This window comes from Crocuta crocuta, unplaced genomic scaffold (assembly GCF_008692635.1).
Source record: "Crocuta crocuta isolate KB4526 unplaced genomic scaffold, BGI_CrCroc_1.0 scaffold348, whole genome shotgun sequence".
Taxonomy (NCBI): domain Eukaryota; kingdom Metazoa; phylum Chordata; class Mammalia; order Carnivora; family Hyaenidae; genus Crocuta; species Crocuta crocuta.
This window is the reverse complement of record NW_027529573.1, coordinates 2,865,326-2,880,559: the sequence shown is the minus strand read 5'-3', so window position 1 is coordinate 2,880,559 and position 15,234 is coordinate 2,865,326. Positions and strand designations below refer to the sequence as shown.

Below are 15,234 nucleotides of genomic sequence, written 5' to 3'. Positions count from 1 at the left end.
GGAATGAAGCTGATTGCTTTAGGATGTGCCCTTCCTGCTGGCTATTTGTCAGCTCAGCAAACATAGCTGGATTGATGATAAAAACATCCTTCATTTTTTTTTCCCGGGGGAATTGTTTCAGCAGGGCTCAGTTACATTCTGTCTGTGATAATAAACAACTACATCTCAATGGCTTAACTCAAAGAAAGCCTCTTTCTGACTCATGCTACACATCCAGTGTGGGTCAGCAGGGGTCTCTGTTCATAGTGGTCACTCACTCAAGAACCAAGCTAATAGATGACCAGTGTAGACCCAGGCTTTCCAAGTTCACTGAGGGAGGAAAGAAAGAATGTGGCAAACCATGCACAGGCTCTTAAAAGTCCCGCTTGAAAGTGATACAGGTTTCTTCTGGCAACATTTCACTGGCCCAAGTAATTCACACAGTTGTATCTAACATCAGAGGAGATAGGCAGAGCAGTGCTACTAAGTGCTAGAGGGATAAGGAGGAAAGCTTTTTTAGGGGCAGTACTGATAATTCATAGCAATGTTCCAGAGAATTCTGACCAGCAGCTCCTGAGGGGATGCACTGGAGGTTTCCATATTCATCAGCATTTCTGTTGCCAGTGGTCTGAACAGAATCAAACTCATTTAAGCAAAATACCATTGCTACCAATAAATTTATAATAATAAATATATTACCTTACAGAAACAAGGAGTTTAAGAAAGTTGCCTTGCCTCAGATAAAGCTAGATCCAGAGGGATTCTCAGAGATGTTCCCCAAGATGCTGTCATTTCTTTCTCTATCTCTTGGTTATTTTCTTTTGTGGAGGTTTCCTTCTGAGGCAGGACCTCTCCATGTGGTCTCCTCCAGCTTTCAGCTTCCATGCCACCAGATGAGTAAACTTTTGTCCAATATTTCAGGGAAAGTCCAGGGGTTGGTTCTCCTTGGGCTGGTAAGGTCACATGCTCCTCTCTGGGACACTGATGAGCTAGGCTGTAGTCACTTGCTTACGCCTAGAGCTGGGGAAATATGTTAGGCCCTGAAATTGAGAGTTTAGGAGGTGTGTGTGGTTCCTAAAGGAAACTGCAGGTTCTGCTATTAAAAAGAAGTGGATCCTGGGCAGTAACAATGATAAATGTCCACAGTGCATGTAGCAGAAGACCCAAAGAAGCAATAATACTCAATGTTAGTGGGTATGCTGGGAAGCCTGAATTTTCTGGAACTAATGGTTGGAATGGAAACTGACAAAACCTTCCTGGAAGGCAATCTAACGAGATATTATATCAGAAACTTAAAAGCTGAGATACTCTAATCAAAATATGCCACATTGGGAAATGTATCCTAAATCAGGTCTGTACAGAAATATTCAAATACAAAATATGTTCACTTCAGCTTTGTTTATATTTTGGAAAAATGGAAAATACTCTGAATATACAATAATAGAATGACTAAATTACATTTTATTAGTAAACATTCTGCAACAAAAAAAGAAAACTATTTAAAAAGATTTTTTAATGTTTATTTATTTTTGAGAGAGAGAACCCGACATGTGGTTTGAACCCATGAACCATGCGATCATGACCTGAGCTGAAGTCAGACCTTTAACTGACTGGGCCACCCATGCACCCCAAAATAAGACTAATTTTTAATGTTACAAGTAATTAAAATCAATTTATAGCAAATAGCTATAGAACACTCTATGTAAGCACACATGGAATGTTCTCCAGGACAGATCATATGTTAGGCCATAAAACAAGCTTCAGCATACTTAAAAAAGACTGAAATAGGACAAAGTCTGTTCTCTGATCATAATAGAGTAAAATCAGAAATAACAAAGAAATTTGTAAAACTCACAAATATATGGAAATTAAACAACAAACTTCTAAATAACCAAAAGATCAAAGAAGAAACCATGGGGGATGCACCTGAGTGGCTTAGTCAGTTGTGTCCGACTCTTGATTTTGGCTCAGGTCATGATCTCACGGTTCACGGGATGGAGTCCAGGATCAGGCTCTGCGCTGACAGCATATAGCCTACTTGGGATTCACTCTCTCCCTCTCTCTCTGCCCTCCTCAACGTGTGTGCGTATTCTCTCTCTCAAAATAAATAAATAAACTTTATTATTATTTTTTTAACATTCTTTTTTTTTTAATGTTTTATTTATTTCTAGGAGAGAGAGAGAGAGAGAGAGAGAGACAGCGTGAGCAGGGAGGGTCAGAGAGAGAGGGAGTCACAGACTGAAACAGGCTCCAGGCTCTAAGCTGGCAGTCAGCACAGAGCTCATCACGGGGCTCGAACCCACGAACTGCGAGATATGACCCAAGCGAAAGTTGGACGCTTAACTGACTAAGCCACCCAGGCGCCCCTAAACTTTATTTTTTTTTAAGAGAAAGAAACCATGGGGGAAATTAGAAAATACTTTGAGGTGAACGCAAATAAAGACATGTGGAAACTTATGGATGCAGCTAATGCAATGTTCAGGGGAAAATTTATAGTTGCAATTACCCACATTTAAAAGGAAGAAAGTTTTCAAATTTATAACCTAATTTTCCACCTTAAGATTAATGATAGAAAAAGAAAACTAAACTCAAAGCAGGATTAGAGTGGAAATTAGTGATAAAAGAATAAAAAATAAGACAAAAGTCAGTGAAACTAAAAGTTACTTCTTGGAAAGATTAACCAAACCAACAAACCTTTAGCTAGACTGAGGAAAAAAAGAAAGAGCATTCAACTGCCAAAATTAGGACTGGAAGTGGGGACATTAATACCAAACTTACAGAAATAAAAGCAATTTTAAGGGAATACTGTGAACAACTACATACTTGACAATTTAGGTTAAATGGAAAAATTCCTGAAAAGACACAAACTATTGAAACTGACTCGGGAAAAATAGAAAATCTGAATATATCTACCGCAGATAGTGATTAAATTAGTAATTTCAGGAGCACCTGGGTAGTTCAGTTGGTTGAGCATCTGACTCTTGATTTTGGCTCAGGTCATGATCCCAGGGTCATGAGATCAAACCTGGTTGAGTATAGAGTTTACTTAATAAAAAATATACATCTCTATTTTTAAAAAGTTTCTAGATACAGGGGCACCTGGGTGATTCATTTGATTCATCATCTGACTTTGGCTCAGGTCATGATCTCCCAGTTCCTGAGTTTGAGCCCCACAATCGGGCTCTCAAGCAAAGCCCACTTTGTACCTTCTGTCTGTCTCTCTCTGTCCCTCCCCTACTCATGCTCGCTCTCTCTCTCAAAAATAAACATTAAAAAATTTTTTAAATTAAGTTTATTTATTTATTTTGAGAGAGAGACAGAGAGAGGGAATCCCAAACAGGCCCCACACTGTCTGTATGGAGCCCCACATGGGTCTTGAACCCACAAACTGTGAGATCATGACCTAAGCTGAAACCAAAAGTCAGATGCTCAATGGACTGAGACACCCAGGCAGCCCGGCCAACTAGCCATTAAAACTAAATTATGGAACATCCATTGAATGGAATACTATGCAGCCGTAAAGAAGGATGAGGAAGCTCTTTATATCCCTGCACTGATATGGAAAGATGTCTAAAATAAAAAAACCAAAAAAAAAAAACAAAAAACAGGATACAAAACAGTGTATGCAGTATAGTATTTTGTGCAAAGATGGAAAATAGGGGTGCCTGGCTGACTCAGTGGTTAGTGAGTTATGTGACTCTTGCTCTCAGGGTTGTGAGTTTTAAGCTCTGCATTGGGTGTGGAGTCTACTTAAAAATAAAACTTCTTAAAAAACAGAAAAATAATTTGTGTTTAAAGAATTTGAAAGGATATAAAAGAAAGTAAGCAGCTTGGCTGCTTATTTGTGAGAGAGGAACTTGGCAGGTGGGGGATAAGACTAATGGTAAAACCTTTCACTGTACTTTCACTTCTTATGCTTTCCGGTTTCTGACTCTTTTGAATGAATTACTTCTTCTAAAAATCAAATTAAGAATTTTGCATACTATGGTTTTAGTAAGAAAACAAATAAATATGAAATTGGAAAATACGAAACACCCAGCCAATAAGTGATTATCCTACATACAGTGGGAAATAAATATGGTAACTGGTCCTGTGGAATTTGACCCAATAGAATAAGAAAAGGAATAGTGTAATTTCAAAGTATCTGCCAGTTCTCTGCATTGCCAGGGCAGATACTCCCTTAGGCATTTTAAAGCAGTTGCTCACTAAAACCACCATGTATTTTCACTCAAGCTGCTGTATATCAACACATGGGTGAGTGATTGATTGGTTTTTACGTCCTTCATTAGGACTTTACATTTCAACTTGTTAGACTGGGTCCATCTTTGAAATATTTTGGGATACCCCGACTGATTCACTCATTGCACAAATGTACTCTGAGGGTCCTCCACCAGCCCCACTGGGTAGTGCTGGTTTCCTTTCCCAGTTTAGATCATCTCTGGAAGTAGTGAGAAAGCCAAGTGAGGAGAGGGTGTGACAAGAGCCCAGGCAGTTGATGTGACCTTCTGGTGGGGACCAGGACATAGGCCCAAGGACAGCAGGGAGCAGATGTGAGGCTAATGGGCTTTAGTTGGCCCAATGACAGGTAATGAGAGCTTGGCTCCACCTGAGGGCAGAACCCAGCTTAGCCGTGATTGTGGAAGTGCTGCTGGCAAGGAGTGACAGGACCAGAGACATCTGGGCTTCTGGAACCCGGGAACCCTCTGCAGGGAATGGCACATCAGGCAGGAAAGTCCTTCCTTACTCAAGAGGCCCCTTCTCAGGGTGTCTGGGTGGCTCAGTCAGTTAAGAGTCTGACTTGATTTCTGCTCAGGTCATGATCTCACAGTTCGTGAGTTCAAGCCCTGTGTCGGGGTCTACACTGGCAGTGCAGAGCCTACTTGGGATTCTCTCTCTCCCCTTCCCCTGCTTGTATGCTTTCTCTCTCACTCTCTCCCTAAATAAGTAAATAAACAAATACTTTAAAAAGATAAAAAAGAAGAAAGGAAAGCCTTCACAGCAGTTAGATCTGCTGAGATCTCACCCTGGGTGCTCAGCTCGAGAAGGCCTCCAGGTATGGACACCTCATTTAACCCTGAGTCTCACTTTCCTCATCTGTAAAAATGAAGAGAACGTGTATTCTTGGTGGCCTGTTGTAATTAAATAGGACAGTGAATGTAAAATTGTGACTAGCACAGGGCCTGACCCAAAATAGATGTTTAACACCTGTTCTCAACAGAGAGCCTGCTGAATGCCAGGGAAAGGACAGAGTTGGGGCTACAGACAGGGAGAAATTTCCTTTGGTAGTCTGGCAGCCCATAGGTAGGGCTTTTAGTCATTTCCCCACAATGATCAGCAGGAACACCCTTAAAATAAAAAGGGTCTTTGGATTTTATTTCTAGAGAAAACAGGAGAGAGCAAACTGAGAAGAAAATAATGGAGAGGCTAAAACATACAAAGAAATCAAGAACATGGATGGGCGGCGGGGGGGGAGGATCAGTCTGTTGAGCGTCCAACTTCAACTCAAGCCATAATCTCATGGTTTGTGAGTTCGAGCCCCACATCGGGCTTGCTGCTGTCAGCACAGAGCCTGCTTTGGATCCTGTGTCTCCATCTCTTTCAAAGATAAATAAACCTCTCTCAGAAATAAATAAAAACATTTAAAAATTAAAAAAAATAAAAACAAAAAGGCAAGAAGGGGCATCTGGCTGGCTGTCGGTAGAGCATGTGACTCTTAATCCCAGGGTTGTGAAACAGAGTCCCGTGTTGGGCAGAGATTACTTTTTTAAAAACTTAATTAAAAATTAATAAAACGGTAAGGAACTTAGGCTGAATCCCAGGTATGGGAGGATGACAGAGAGGGACTGCTGTCTGGGATGTGTTCCAGGGAAGGCCAAGGCCAATTCTGGTTGAGGAAGAAGCTTTGAGATCTTCCCAAGCCAGGCCCTTCCCCTAATCTGCTGACTGGTAGTGCAAGTAGCTCTAAGAGGCTGGACTGTCCTGGGCCCCTCATGAGTTTTAAAACACTTCTCCTTACAACCAAAGGATTCTTTTGTTCAGCCAGCTCCTTTGAAGAGAGAAAATCACTTCTGGAGGGTGACAGGTTCTGACATTGTCCGCCCCAGGAAACAGAGCTTTTCCCTTGTGCTCACAAATGGTCTTTGCAACCTTGTCCCAGCTATTGGAGCTGAGCTTTTGTGCTGAGTCAGTTTGGCTGCCTTCCAGCCTAGAACAGAGGAGGCTGCAATGCAGGGGCCATTAAAGGAACTATTTTTAGGCCACATTTCAATCTTATTCAGCACAGGCGGTGAGGTACAGGGCCTGAAGGTGGCCAGACCAAGGGGATGCCGGCAGGGACAGAGTCCAGGCAAGTAGGTCAGGGAAATGACAAGGAGATCTCACTATGTGGAGAGAAAGCAGCACACGGAGGTTCACTCTGCTGCCCAAGGTATGGAAGACAGAAGAGGGGTAGCTGACTGCAGAAAATCAGGCCTTCCTCCATCACAGGAGGAGTTACCAAGAAAAACCAAGGAAGGGAAGTACAGCTACTTCCAGAAAGAGATTAGGGCAACATGCACTTAGGGAGCTCATTAAAAATACACTTCCTGGGCCCATCTTAGGTCAACAGAGCCCGAATATTAGAGTGAGGCATAGGAATCTGTTTTTCCAATGCCCTCTTGGGATGGGAGACTCACACACACTGAAGTTCAAGGACCTCTGGGCAGGAGAATATCTACTTTTGAATTCAAAGGAATGATGCAAGCTGAGGGGAAAAAGATGACACCAGAGATCACATTTCCTTTCTTCAAGGGCTCAGGCTTCCATATGTAAAATGAAGGGCCCTGGAAGGGCCAGGAGTCTCCTGGTTCTTTCTCAGGAAATCCTTACTACTGGGATGCTCCGTGATCAGCTGAGAAGACAGGCGGAAACAGCTTTTATACCAGAGGCCCATGTTCTCCAAGGATATTCAGTCCACTGAGTGAACAGATGCACAATAGGAAACAAAGTTCCAAGTATGTTCTGGGAGAAAAAAGCGACTTTTTATTTTTATTTCATTTTTTTTATAAAGCCACTTTAAAAAAATAATTATTTTTTTATTTGAGAGAGAGAGAGAAGCACAAGCAGGGAGAGGGGCAGATGGGGAGACAGAGAGAATTCCAAGCAGGCCCCAAGCTCAGCATGGAGCCCAATGTAGGGCTTGATCCCCTGACCCTGAGATCATGACCCAAGCAGAGATCAAGTTGGACTCAACCGACTGAGCCACCCAGGAGACCCAGGAAAAAGCCACATGACTAGGACTGTCACAAAAAATAAAATTGGTGTATACTGAAAGCTGTTACAAGAGTAGATTTTCATCTTGTAGTTGAAAAGCCTTACAGATTATACTTGCAAGAATGTAATAATTCTTTTTAAGTTTTTTAATTATTTTTTTAGTAATCTTTAAAAAAAATTTTTTTTAATGTTTCATTTCTTTCTGAGAAAGAGAGACAGAGTGAGCAGGGGAGGGTCAGAGAGAGAGGGAGGTACAGAATCTGAAACAGGCTCCAGACTCTGAGCTGGCTGTCAGCACAAAACTCGACGCGGGGCTCGAAAACACAAACGGTTGAGATCATCACCTGAGTCGGACGCTTACCTGAATCTGACCAGAGTCAGACACTTAATCGACTAAGCCACCAAGGTGCCCCTATTTTTTTAGTAATCTTATGCACAAGGTGAGGCTTGAACTCACAGCCATGAAATCAGGAGTTGCACTCTTTCAACTGAGCCAGCCAGATGCTCCGACTATGTAATAATTCTTAGATATTTTTCCATCTTTATATCTTATCTCTTAAATAATGAATTGAATATGGATTTTTTTGAGGGGATGAAGAATAATTTTTCTGGCAAAACTGTCTAAGAACACTTCATGCCATTCTTCACTTTGACTTTTGCAAAATTATAAAAGAGGTCACTTTGCAAACACTTTAGAGGATTTTACCTGTTTCCCTAGGACCCCTGTCAATTCTTTGAGAGTCAGACTATTATTTTTTGAGGTACCTATCATGTCATCATCATGAACATTCTCCTTAGATGTCACCCGGTCTCACTCTGCCAGAGCCTCACTAGATGGTAGCTCTGCATACAACTCTCCAATACCATCCTCAACAACTTCAGGAAATCCTGCAGTACTTACAATTATTCCCTGTATTTGTCTTCTGTGTGTGCTACACTGTCAGATGTTTATAACATCAAAAGAGAGAATGTGGCCACTGGAGGCACTGACAAAGTTAGTGGAGGGAGTGAGGAGAGGAGAAAGAAGAGCTTTTGCTTTTTGAGCTATGCTGATTTGGCCTTCCCCTGCCACCTCCTAAGAGCGAGGACCTGGGGTAATAAACACCAAGATAATGAGGCCCTCCCAAAGCAGGAACAAGAAAGGTGAGTGGGAACAAGAGGGCAGCATGCTTCTACAAAACCAGAATCTTCTGCACTCTGCTTTTCTTGGTCACCTAGAGAAAGCCTAACCACAAAAGCTCTTTCACACTGTGCCGTGGCCCCCAACTGCCCTTCCAGACTGCAAACCCGCCTCCCTCCTCCCCAAGGAGCCACAAGACAAAGGCTACTTGGTCAAGTGACACTTTAATAGGCTAGAAATAAAAAACCTGTCTTTGGAGAATATCAAGAGCCACATGTGGGCCAGAACAGAAAGCAGAGGCACAGCATTTAGGGCCTAGGGGGAAACAACAGGCCAAGTGGGAGGTCAGCGATGGCTGAAGAATCCTTGAGGATGGTTATATTTAAATGGCTTCATCCTGCTGGGACCCCTAGAGAAACAGGAGAAGGGAGACTAGTTAATACCATGCCCTTTGGGCTGACAAAATAAATTACAATTCATCTACACAAGGAAAACTGTGCAGCTGTTGGGGGAAAAAGAAACATTGCGAAAAAAGCAGACTGTAAAACAAAAATATGCTTGCAAATGCATGAACACAAACCTGGAAGGGCCCACACTGACAAGAGGCACGGGGCTTGGGTACCCTCACTTTTTAGTATTTTTACTGGTTATTGTCTGCATGTTTAACAAGAAACATTTTATTTCTATAATAAAAATGAAGGAAAAACCCTTAAAATCCTGCTTTGCAAGGAGATTCCCATGTAGGCAGGAGTCCAGGAGTGAAAAGAATCTGCACTAAGTGCCTGCCAAGAGCTATGAGCTTTATACTTACTACTTCTTTGATGCTATTTCTACCATTTTATAGGTTTTACAGATGAAGAAACAGACTCAGGGAGGTAAACTGGCTGCCCGAGATTTTAGTCAGAAAGTACAGAGCCCAAATTCAAAACCAGGTCTGACACCGAAGCACCAAAGCCTACTGGCCACAGGACGACTGACAACTATGGCCAAAGCCCCAGTGCTACAAAGCTAAGGTGCTTCAGATATAATCCTGGGCACCCAGGCCAAACACACAGCAGCCTCTTCCAAACAACTCCACAGTGAGTGATGTCCAGATAAAGGGTCTCTTTTGTTTGTCTATGACTGACATTCAATGGTAACTAGAAAGGTGACACCGTGGATCCTGGTCTCAAGGAGGGGTGTGTGGGTGTGATAGTAGAGATGAGAAAGAAGGTTTTTACTCCAACATCAGTGCATCCACTTATTTATGTGAGGGCTCACTCTGCGTGCATCACATCTGCCACTTTGCAAGCTACATCTGGATTAACTTCATCCAACAACACCTGAGGCAGATGCTGTTTTACTGATGAGGAATCTAAAGCTCATGGGGCTACATGTAGACCTCACCACACAGGAAGGAGCTACAATTTGAACCTACATCTTTCTGGCCCTGAAGCCCTTGCTCATAACCACAATGACAAATACCTCCCAACACCAGAGGGGCACAGAGTCACCTGGGTGAGTCTCGGCATGTGGCTAATGGAGAACCCCCAGGCTGAAAGTAGCCAGCCATAGGCAGAGCCAGGCCTCGGGTCCCTGCTGCTAGGCCAGCGCTTTGCAGCCCAGCCCCTTGGCCTGATCCCAGTGGTCAGCTGGACTCCAGACCAAGAAACTCACATCTCACCAGTCATGGAACTAACTGGATCTGAGTAGCCAGAGGAGCACCTTCCCAGCATGCCCTGACAGAGGAGCTCAGCATGGATGACGCACAAAGCGCTTCAGGAAACAGATCCTTTGGGAACCATTAGATAACAGAATATAAACACTGGCCGTGTGAGAGCTTCCACCTTGGAAATGTGTTACAGCAGACTGAGGGGGTGGGAAGAACTGAGTTCTCACACAGACCCACCAGGGAGAGCAAGCCCTAGAAGCCACCACCATCTGGCTGCCGCTCCGCCTCCCAGCAGCCCCTTGGTGGCTGGAACTGGTTATTATCAGGTAAAAGGAAGAACCAGGCGAGGTGGGAGTGCCAGGTGGAGGCGGGAAGGTGCTGGCACAGCTTCTGGGGGCTGGCTATCTGAGAAGGTGAAGAGCAGGTAAGGAACCTTTACACTGACAGGGAATAGGGGGATGTGCCAATTAGAAACAAGTTATAGTCCTTCCCCTCTCCCAGACACCAATCCTGCCCAGTCGCTTGCTCAAAAGGGAGGGGATGCCTGAATAGTGTGAACTCTGGAGTTTTGAAACTGACTTTTTAAAAACAAGAGCATGAGTTAGGGGATGAAAGGGAGAGAAAGGAAGTGGAAAGTGAAAATGGAAAATTGGCTACAAGTGCCATGAGCAGAGACAGGCTGTCAGGACTTAACCGCATTTTGTGAGCCCGTCTGTGCCAGGAATCATTCTCTTAGCTGACACAAATTATCTCTAATTCCTCATGAGCCAGATTGTATACTTCTACTTCAACCTTTAGGAAACAGGCCCAGAGCGAAAGTGACTCTGCCAAGGTCACACAGTGGGTGAACAGCAAGGCAGAGACCTGCAACAAATCCTGTTGTTTTCCAGAAAATGCACAGGAAGTTCAGCTAAACCTTCTTGGTCTGTGGTCTGGTGCTGCTCACTCAGTGGGTGGCCCACCTTCAGGGGTGCTGGTGAAGAACAAGTGGGCCAGGATACTAGGAAGTAGGCTACAGGGAAAGTTTCAGGAAGGAAAATCCAGCTATGGAATTTTAATTTCCACTGTGAACAGAGATAAGCACACCTGGGAACACGCACACCCTCCATGCAAGGCTCTGATCTCTGCCACAAATCCCCGTGAGAGGCAGAGCTAAAGGGACCCAGAAACCCAGCACTCCAGCCCCTCCCCTCACCTGAAAAGTCGCAGACACATCTTCTCCTGGGGAAATTCCTTGGGCCCCTCCACACTGTCATCATGGCTCTCCGTCTCCAGGTAGACATCCAGCAGCACACATAGGCGCTGCAGCTGGTTGGTCAAGAGCTGATGGCTGGGTCGGGGGCCGCACAGCTCCTTGTAGCACACGTTGACCTCACTCTCCATGGCCTAAGGAGTGGGAAAGCCAGGAACCTTGCACTACCTTCAGACTGACTGCAACTGACAGCTCCACAAGAACCACAGCTGGGCCTGTGCAAGAGCTGGGTCCCACCAGCTCAGGCCAGACGGGCTTGTCCTCAGGACAACAGTGTCTTCCTGATTCCGACCCAAAACTTTCCCTGCCCAATACTTGCACAGCCAAGAAGACGGAGGAATGTAGAGAGGTAAGATATAAGTCAGAAGGTATGAGGGTTAAAAGCATGATCTACGGCCAGAAGGTCACTACAGAATCAAATCAAGGTATAATGATAAATTAATCATAGCTGTAATGATCTTATACACCATCTCATTCCATCACTTATGTGCTCCTGAGTTTATTCACATTTCTATAGAAGCCCAAGACGACAACCTTTCAAAGCAAGAGTTTATATGATCTCCATTTTAAAATGGGGTGACCCCAAATTAGGTAAGTGATTAAGTTGGGTCTAGGCTTTTTCTACTATACCACACAGGCTCCAGCAAATTCTACAAATCCCGGCAGGTCCCTCTGTCCCTGGAATTACGCCAATGGGCAAACTCTCAGCTGCAGGAGGTTCTGCCACCTCCCACCTCCCCAGGGAGGCTCTTCCCCCTTCCCCTGTCACCCCCATTGGGGCCTTACCCGAATGTTGTCATCGTTGCTATTGGTTTTCTCTCCTTTCCAATTCAGGCACAGCTGGAAAATGGGTGGGATAGAGGAGTAGCCAGGGTTCAGCACCACAGCAGCTTGGAGTTTGGCTGGGAAGAGAGGGGAAAGGAGGAAAAATCAGTTCTGAGACCCAGCTTGCCAGCCATGGACCCTCCCCATTGGACCTCTGGGGCTAGCTCTTTGTTTTACATTAATCCAAGTACTACACAGCACATTCTGGTACTGACTGACTTTTGCTTTTATTTGAGAATCTCTGAAATAGAATTGCCAGGCTGCAGAATGTGAGGTCCTGTGACTTTGGTCCCTCTAAGGATGCAGAGGTATGTGGACTCCCCAGGGTCCGGCCCACACTGGGTCTGCCCAAGAGTTTTATTTGCTCCTTTGACAGAAGTTTAACTGGCATTTCTTTCTTTGCCCACAAGTTACAGATTCTGCCACATGAAGGCTTACTGTTTTTTCTAACAATATTGTGTATTAGCTATTACCTCAATATATTTTCTCTGTTGTTTCTTTTCAAGTATTTCATTACGTGAAACTTTTATGGAATACTTACTGTATTCCAAGCACTGTGCTAAACCCTTCATGTACATTTTATTTCATTCTATCAATGATTGTATGAGATGGGATACCGTTATTATCAATCCCATTTTACATAAAAAGAAACTGATGTTCTGACAGAAACTTCCTTAAGAACAACAGTCCAAAGCAGCCGTGCTGAGTTTAACTAGAACTGTCTGATATCAAAGCTGTGCTCATAGTCCTTACAGGAAATAGTTGTATTTTTTAACATATTCATTTTTTCTCTGGTGGGAGCCTTTGCTTTTCTCCATAGGATGACATTTACTTTTACCACCAATGGGCTAGGTATGCCATTCCTTTCTCATTATTTATAGAGAGTAAAAAGAACTATGACACATCAGTAATTCAAATAACAGAAAACAAGACAGTGGAGGTTAAGATAATTCTTCCCTGACATTGACAACCACATTTATTATAAAGTGAGTCCTTTCTCTTCTGTCCGAACAGTTGGCATATATTTCTGGATTTAGGTCTGGAAAACTATGTAGTTTTCAAACTGATCTGTTGTAAAATAACTTAAGGATTCTTCATACACACGCACGCACACACACACACACACACACAGGTTTTGTTTTGTTTTGGAATTGCTATGTATTTATTTAAATTTCACTCTTACGTTCTCAAATTCTACAATGCATCTTATGAAAACTTTAATTATCACATTCAGTCTGTTATGGATCTAGAACACTTACTACCTACACAAGCTTTTATCTGCTCAACCAGGAAGCACTGATGTCTTCTAGTGACCTCCCCTACTTGGGGCTTTATAAATTTCTTAGACTACATATTTTGTACCCTTTCATAACCGTATTCTGTGTTATTTAGGGATGAGCTAAAAGTAATTTTTGAAAGAAAAAAGGATGGGAAGCAACTGTACAAATTCCAAACAGTAGCCACTGATAATGAGGGAGAGAATGAAAGAATGAAGTGGAAGCAGGGGACCTCAACTGTATCTAAAATATTTAATTTGAACTCAGAATATTTTTAAAACACACAAAGAAAAAGAGAAGGCAAGAAACCAAGGTAGAGAAAGTCTAACATCACAGAGCACAACCTCTCCTTATATTTCTTGCACTGTCTTAGAACCACAGCCAGCTCCCGGAGCGCAGCAGCCACAGCACCAAACCCAGGGGTCAGATTCTGTGGGCAGTGAGTGGCAGGCTTGCCAAGGCAGGAGCCAGAAAACACCTCCACAGGCAGCACTTGGGTGGCTCCACAGACAGCCTTGGCAAATGAGACTCCAGGACAGCCGTGAGGAATCACAGCTTGTGATGCCTCCAAAGTGAGTATAGGAACAGCACACAGGGAGGAAGGTCCTACCACTCTGCACTTCACAACCTGAGAGTGATATACCGGCCCTTCTGTGAAGAGGAGGAAGAACAGGTATATCTGCTTTTTAGAGAACAGTAAAGCAATGGGCTAAGAGTTCGGGCTCAGACTGCATTTGTGATGAAGCCTCAGCTTTTTCACCTATAAAATGGGAATACGGGTTTCCCCTGCTATCCCAAAGTAGAGTGTTTCTATGAAATCTTCTGTAAGCGAAAATGGCATAAGGCAAGGAGCAACTCCTCTCCCCACTCCTCACTTTCCGAGCATTAATGCCACTTTACTTTTACACAAGACCTACATTAGTACAGTAATGGTTTCTCTTGTAAAGGTGAACATCCTCCTTTCTTTCAGTTGGTGAAAACAGGCAATAACGTAGGTTTTATGTAAAAGCAAAGTAGCGAAATGCAAACTTTAGGAGAGCAGGGGGTACTCGCATTACCACTCCCAGCACTGTCATAAGAATTAAATGAGATAAAACTTGTATGTGGCTGTGTTATAGACCAAGTCCTCACTGAATGGTGGCTCTTATAATCATTACTATTTGCTAAGTCACCCCAGCAAGACTCTAGGATCTTTCACTTTCTTTGGGCAACCCTCAGGAATGTTTTATTCTTACTACTTTCCCTTGCCTATCACTGTGATCAGAAAAGCAATTACCTGTGCCCCTTTCCACGAGTGCCATGTAGTAGAGATTGGTGTCCTCAGCCAGTCCCGCCTCCACAATGTCCTTGGTGAAATGCAGCTCCTAGAAGTCACCACAGAGGAGGAAATTCCTGGATCCTCCAATCAAATCCCCTGCCCTTCTGGGGGAAGGGGCAGGAGCTGAAAAATGATGTGAGTCTTTGGGACAGCAAGGGTCACTTGTCACTCCTTCACTTACCATGTAATCCTCATGGGCAATTGTCACCCACTTGACCAGGCGGGAGACCACCTTTGCAGGGAAGAGGTACTGGCAATCACTGGTAACTGGTACAATACCATGTTCTAAAAGGGAGCAAGACAGGTGGTATTACAGGTAGAAATCAGATGCCACAGCTGGGGAACTAGGATCATCTGAAGGGCTCAGATGGCCCTGCCAGCTGTCCAGGTACATGAAGCATTCAGTAGGTGCCCTGGTTAACAACATGTGCTATGAATGCAGGCACACCAACCTGACCTTCACCCCTGCTGTGTGCTTGTGGCTGGACCTAGCACCAGCATTCATGGTACTTCATCTTTAATGTAAATGACGGCCAGCAAACCCCCCCCCCCCCCCCCCCC

The 15,234-nt window shown here is 43.8% G+C and overlaps 1 protein-coding gene across 2 annotated transcripts in view; it reads right to left on the bottom strand.

Moving 5' to 3' along the window:
• Positions 1-8,555: 8,555 nt before the first annotated feature.
• Positions 8,556-15,234, bottom strand: part of THOC5 (THO complex subunit 5) — a 32,365-nt gene continuing 25,686 nt past the window's right edge. For both annotated transcript variants that reach the window (XM_077761637.1, XM_077761638.1), the window contains 5 exons: positions 14,855-14,958; positions 14,632-14,719; positions 12,040-12,155; positions 11,197-11,387; positions 8,556-8,759 (listed from right to left, as the gene is read on the bottom strand). In XM_077761637.1, the coding sequence (XP_077617763.1) occupies positions 8,696-8,759; positions 11,197-11,387; positions 12,040-12,155; positions 14,632-14,719; positions 14,855-14,958 (563 nt within the window). In that variant the 3' untranslated portion in view covers positions 8,556-8,695. The remainder of the gene's footprint in view (positions 8,760-11,196; positions 11,388-12,039; positions 12,156-14,631; positions 14,720-14,854; positions 14,959-15,234) is intronic.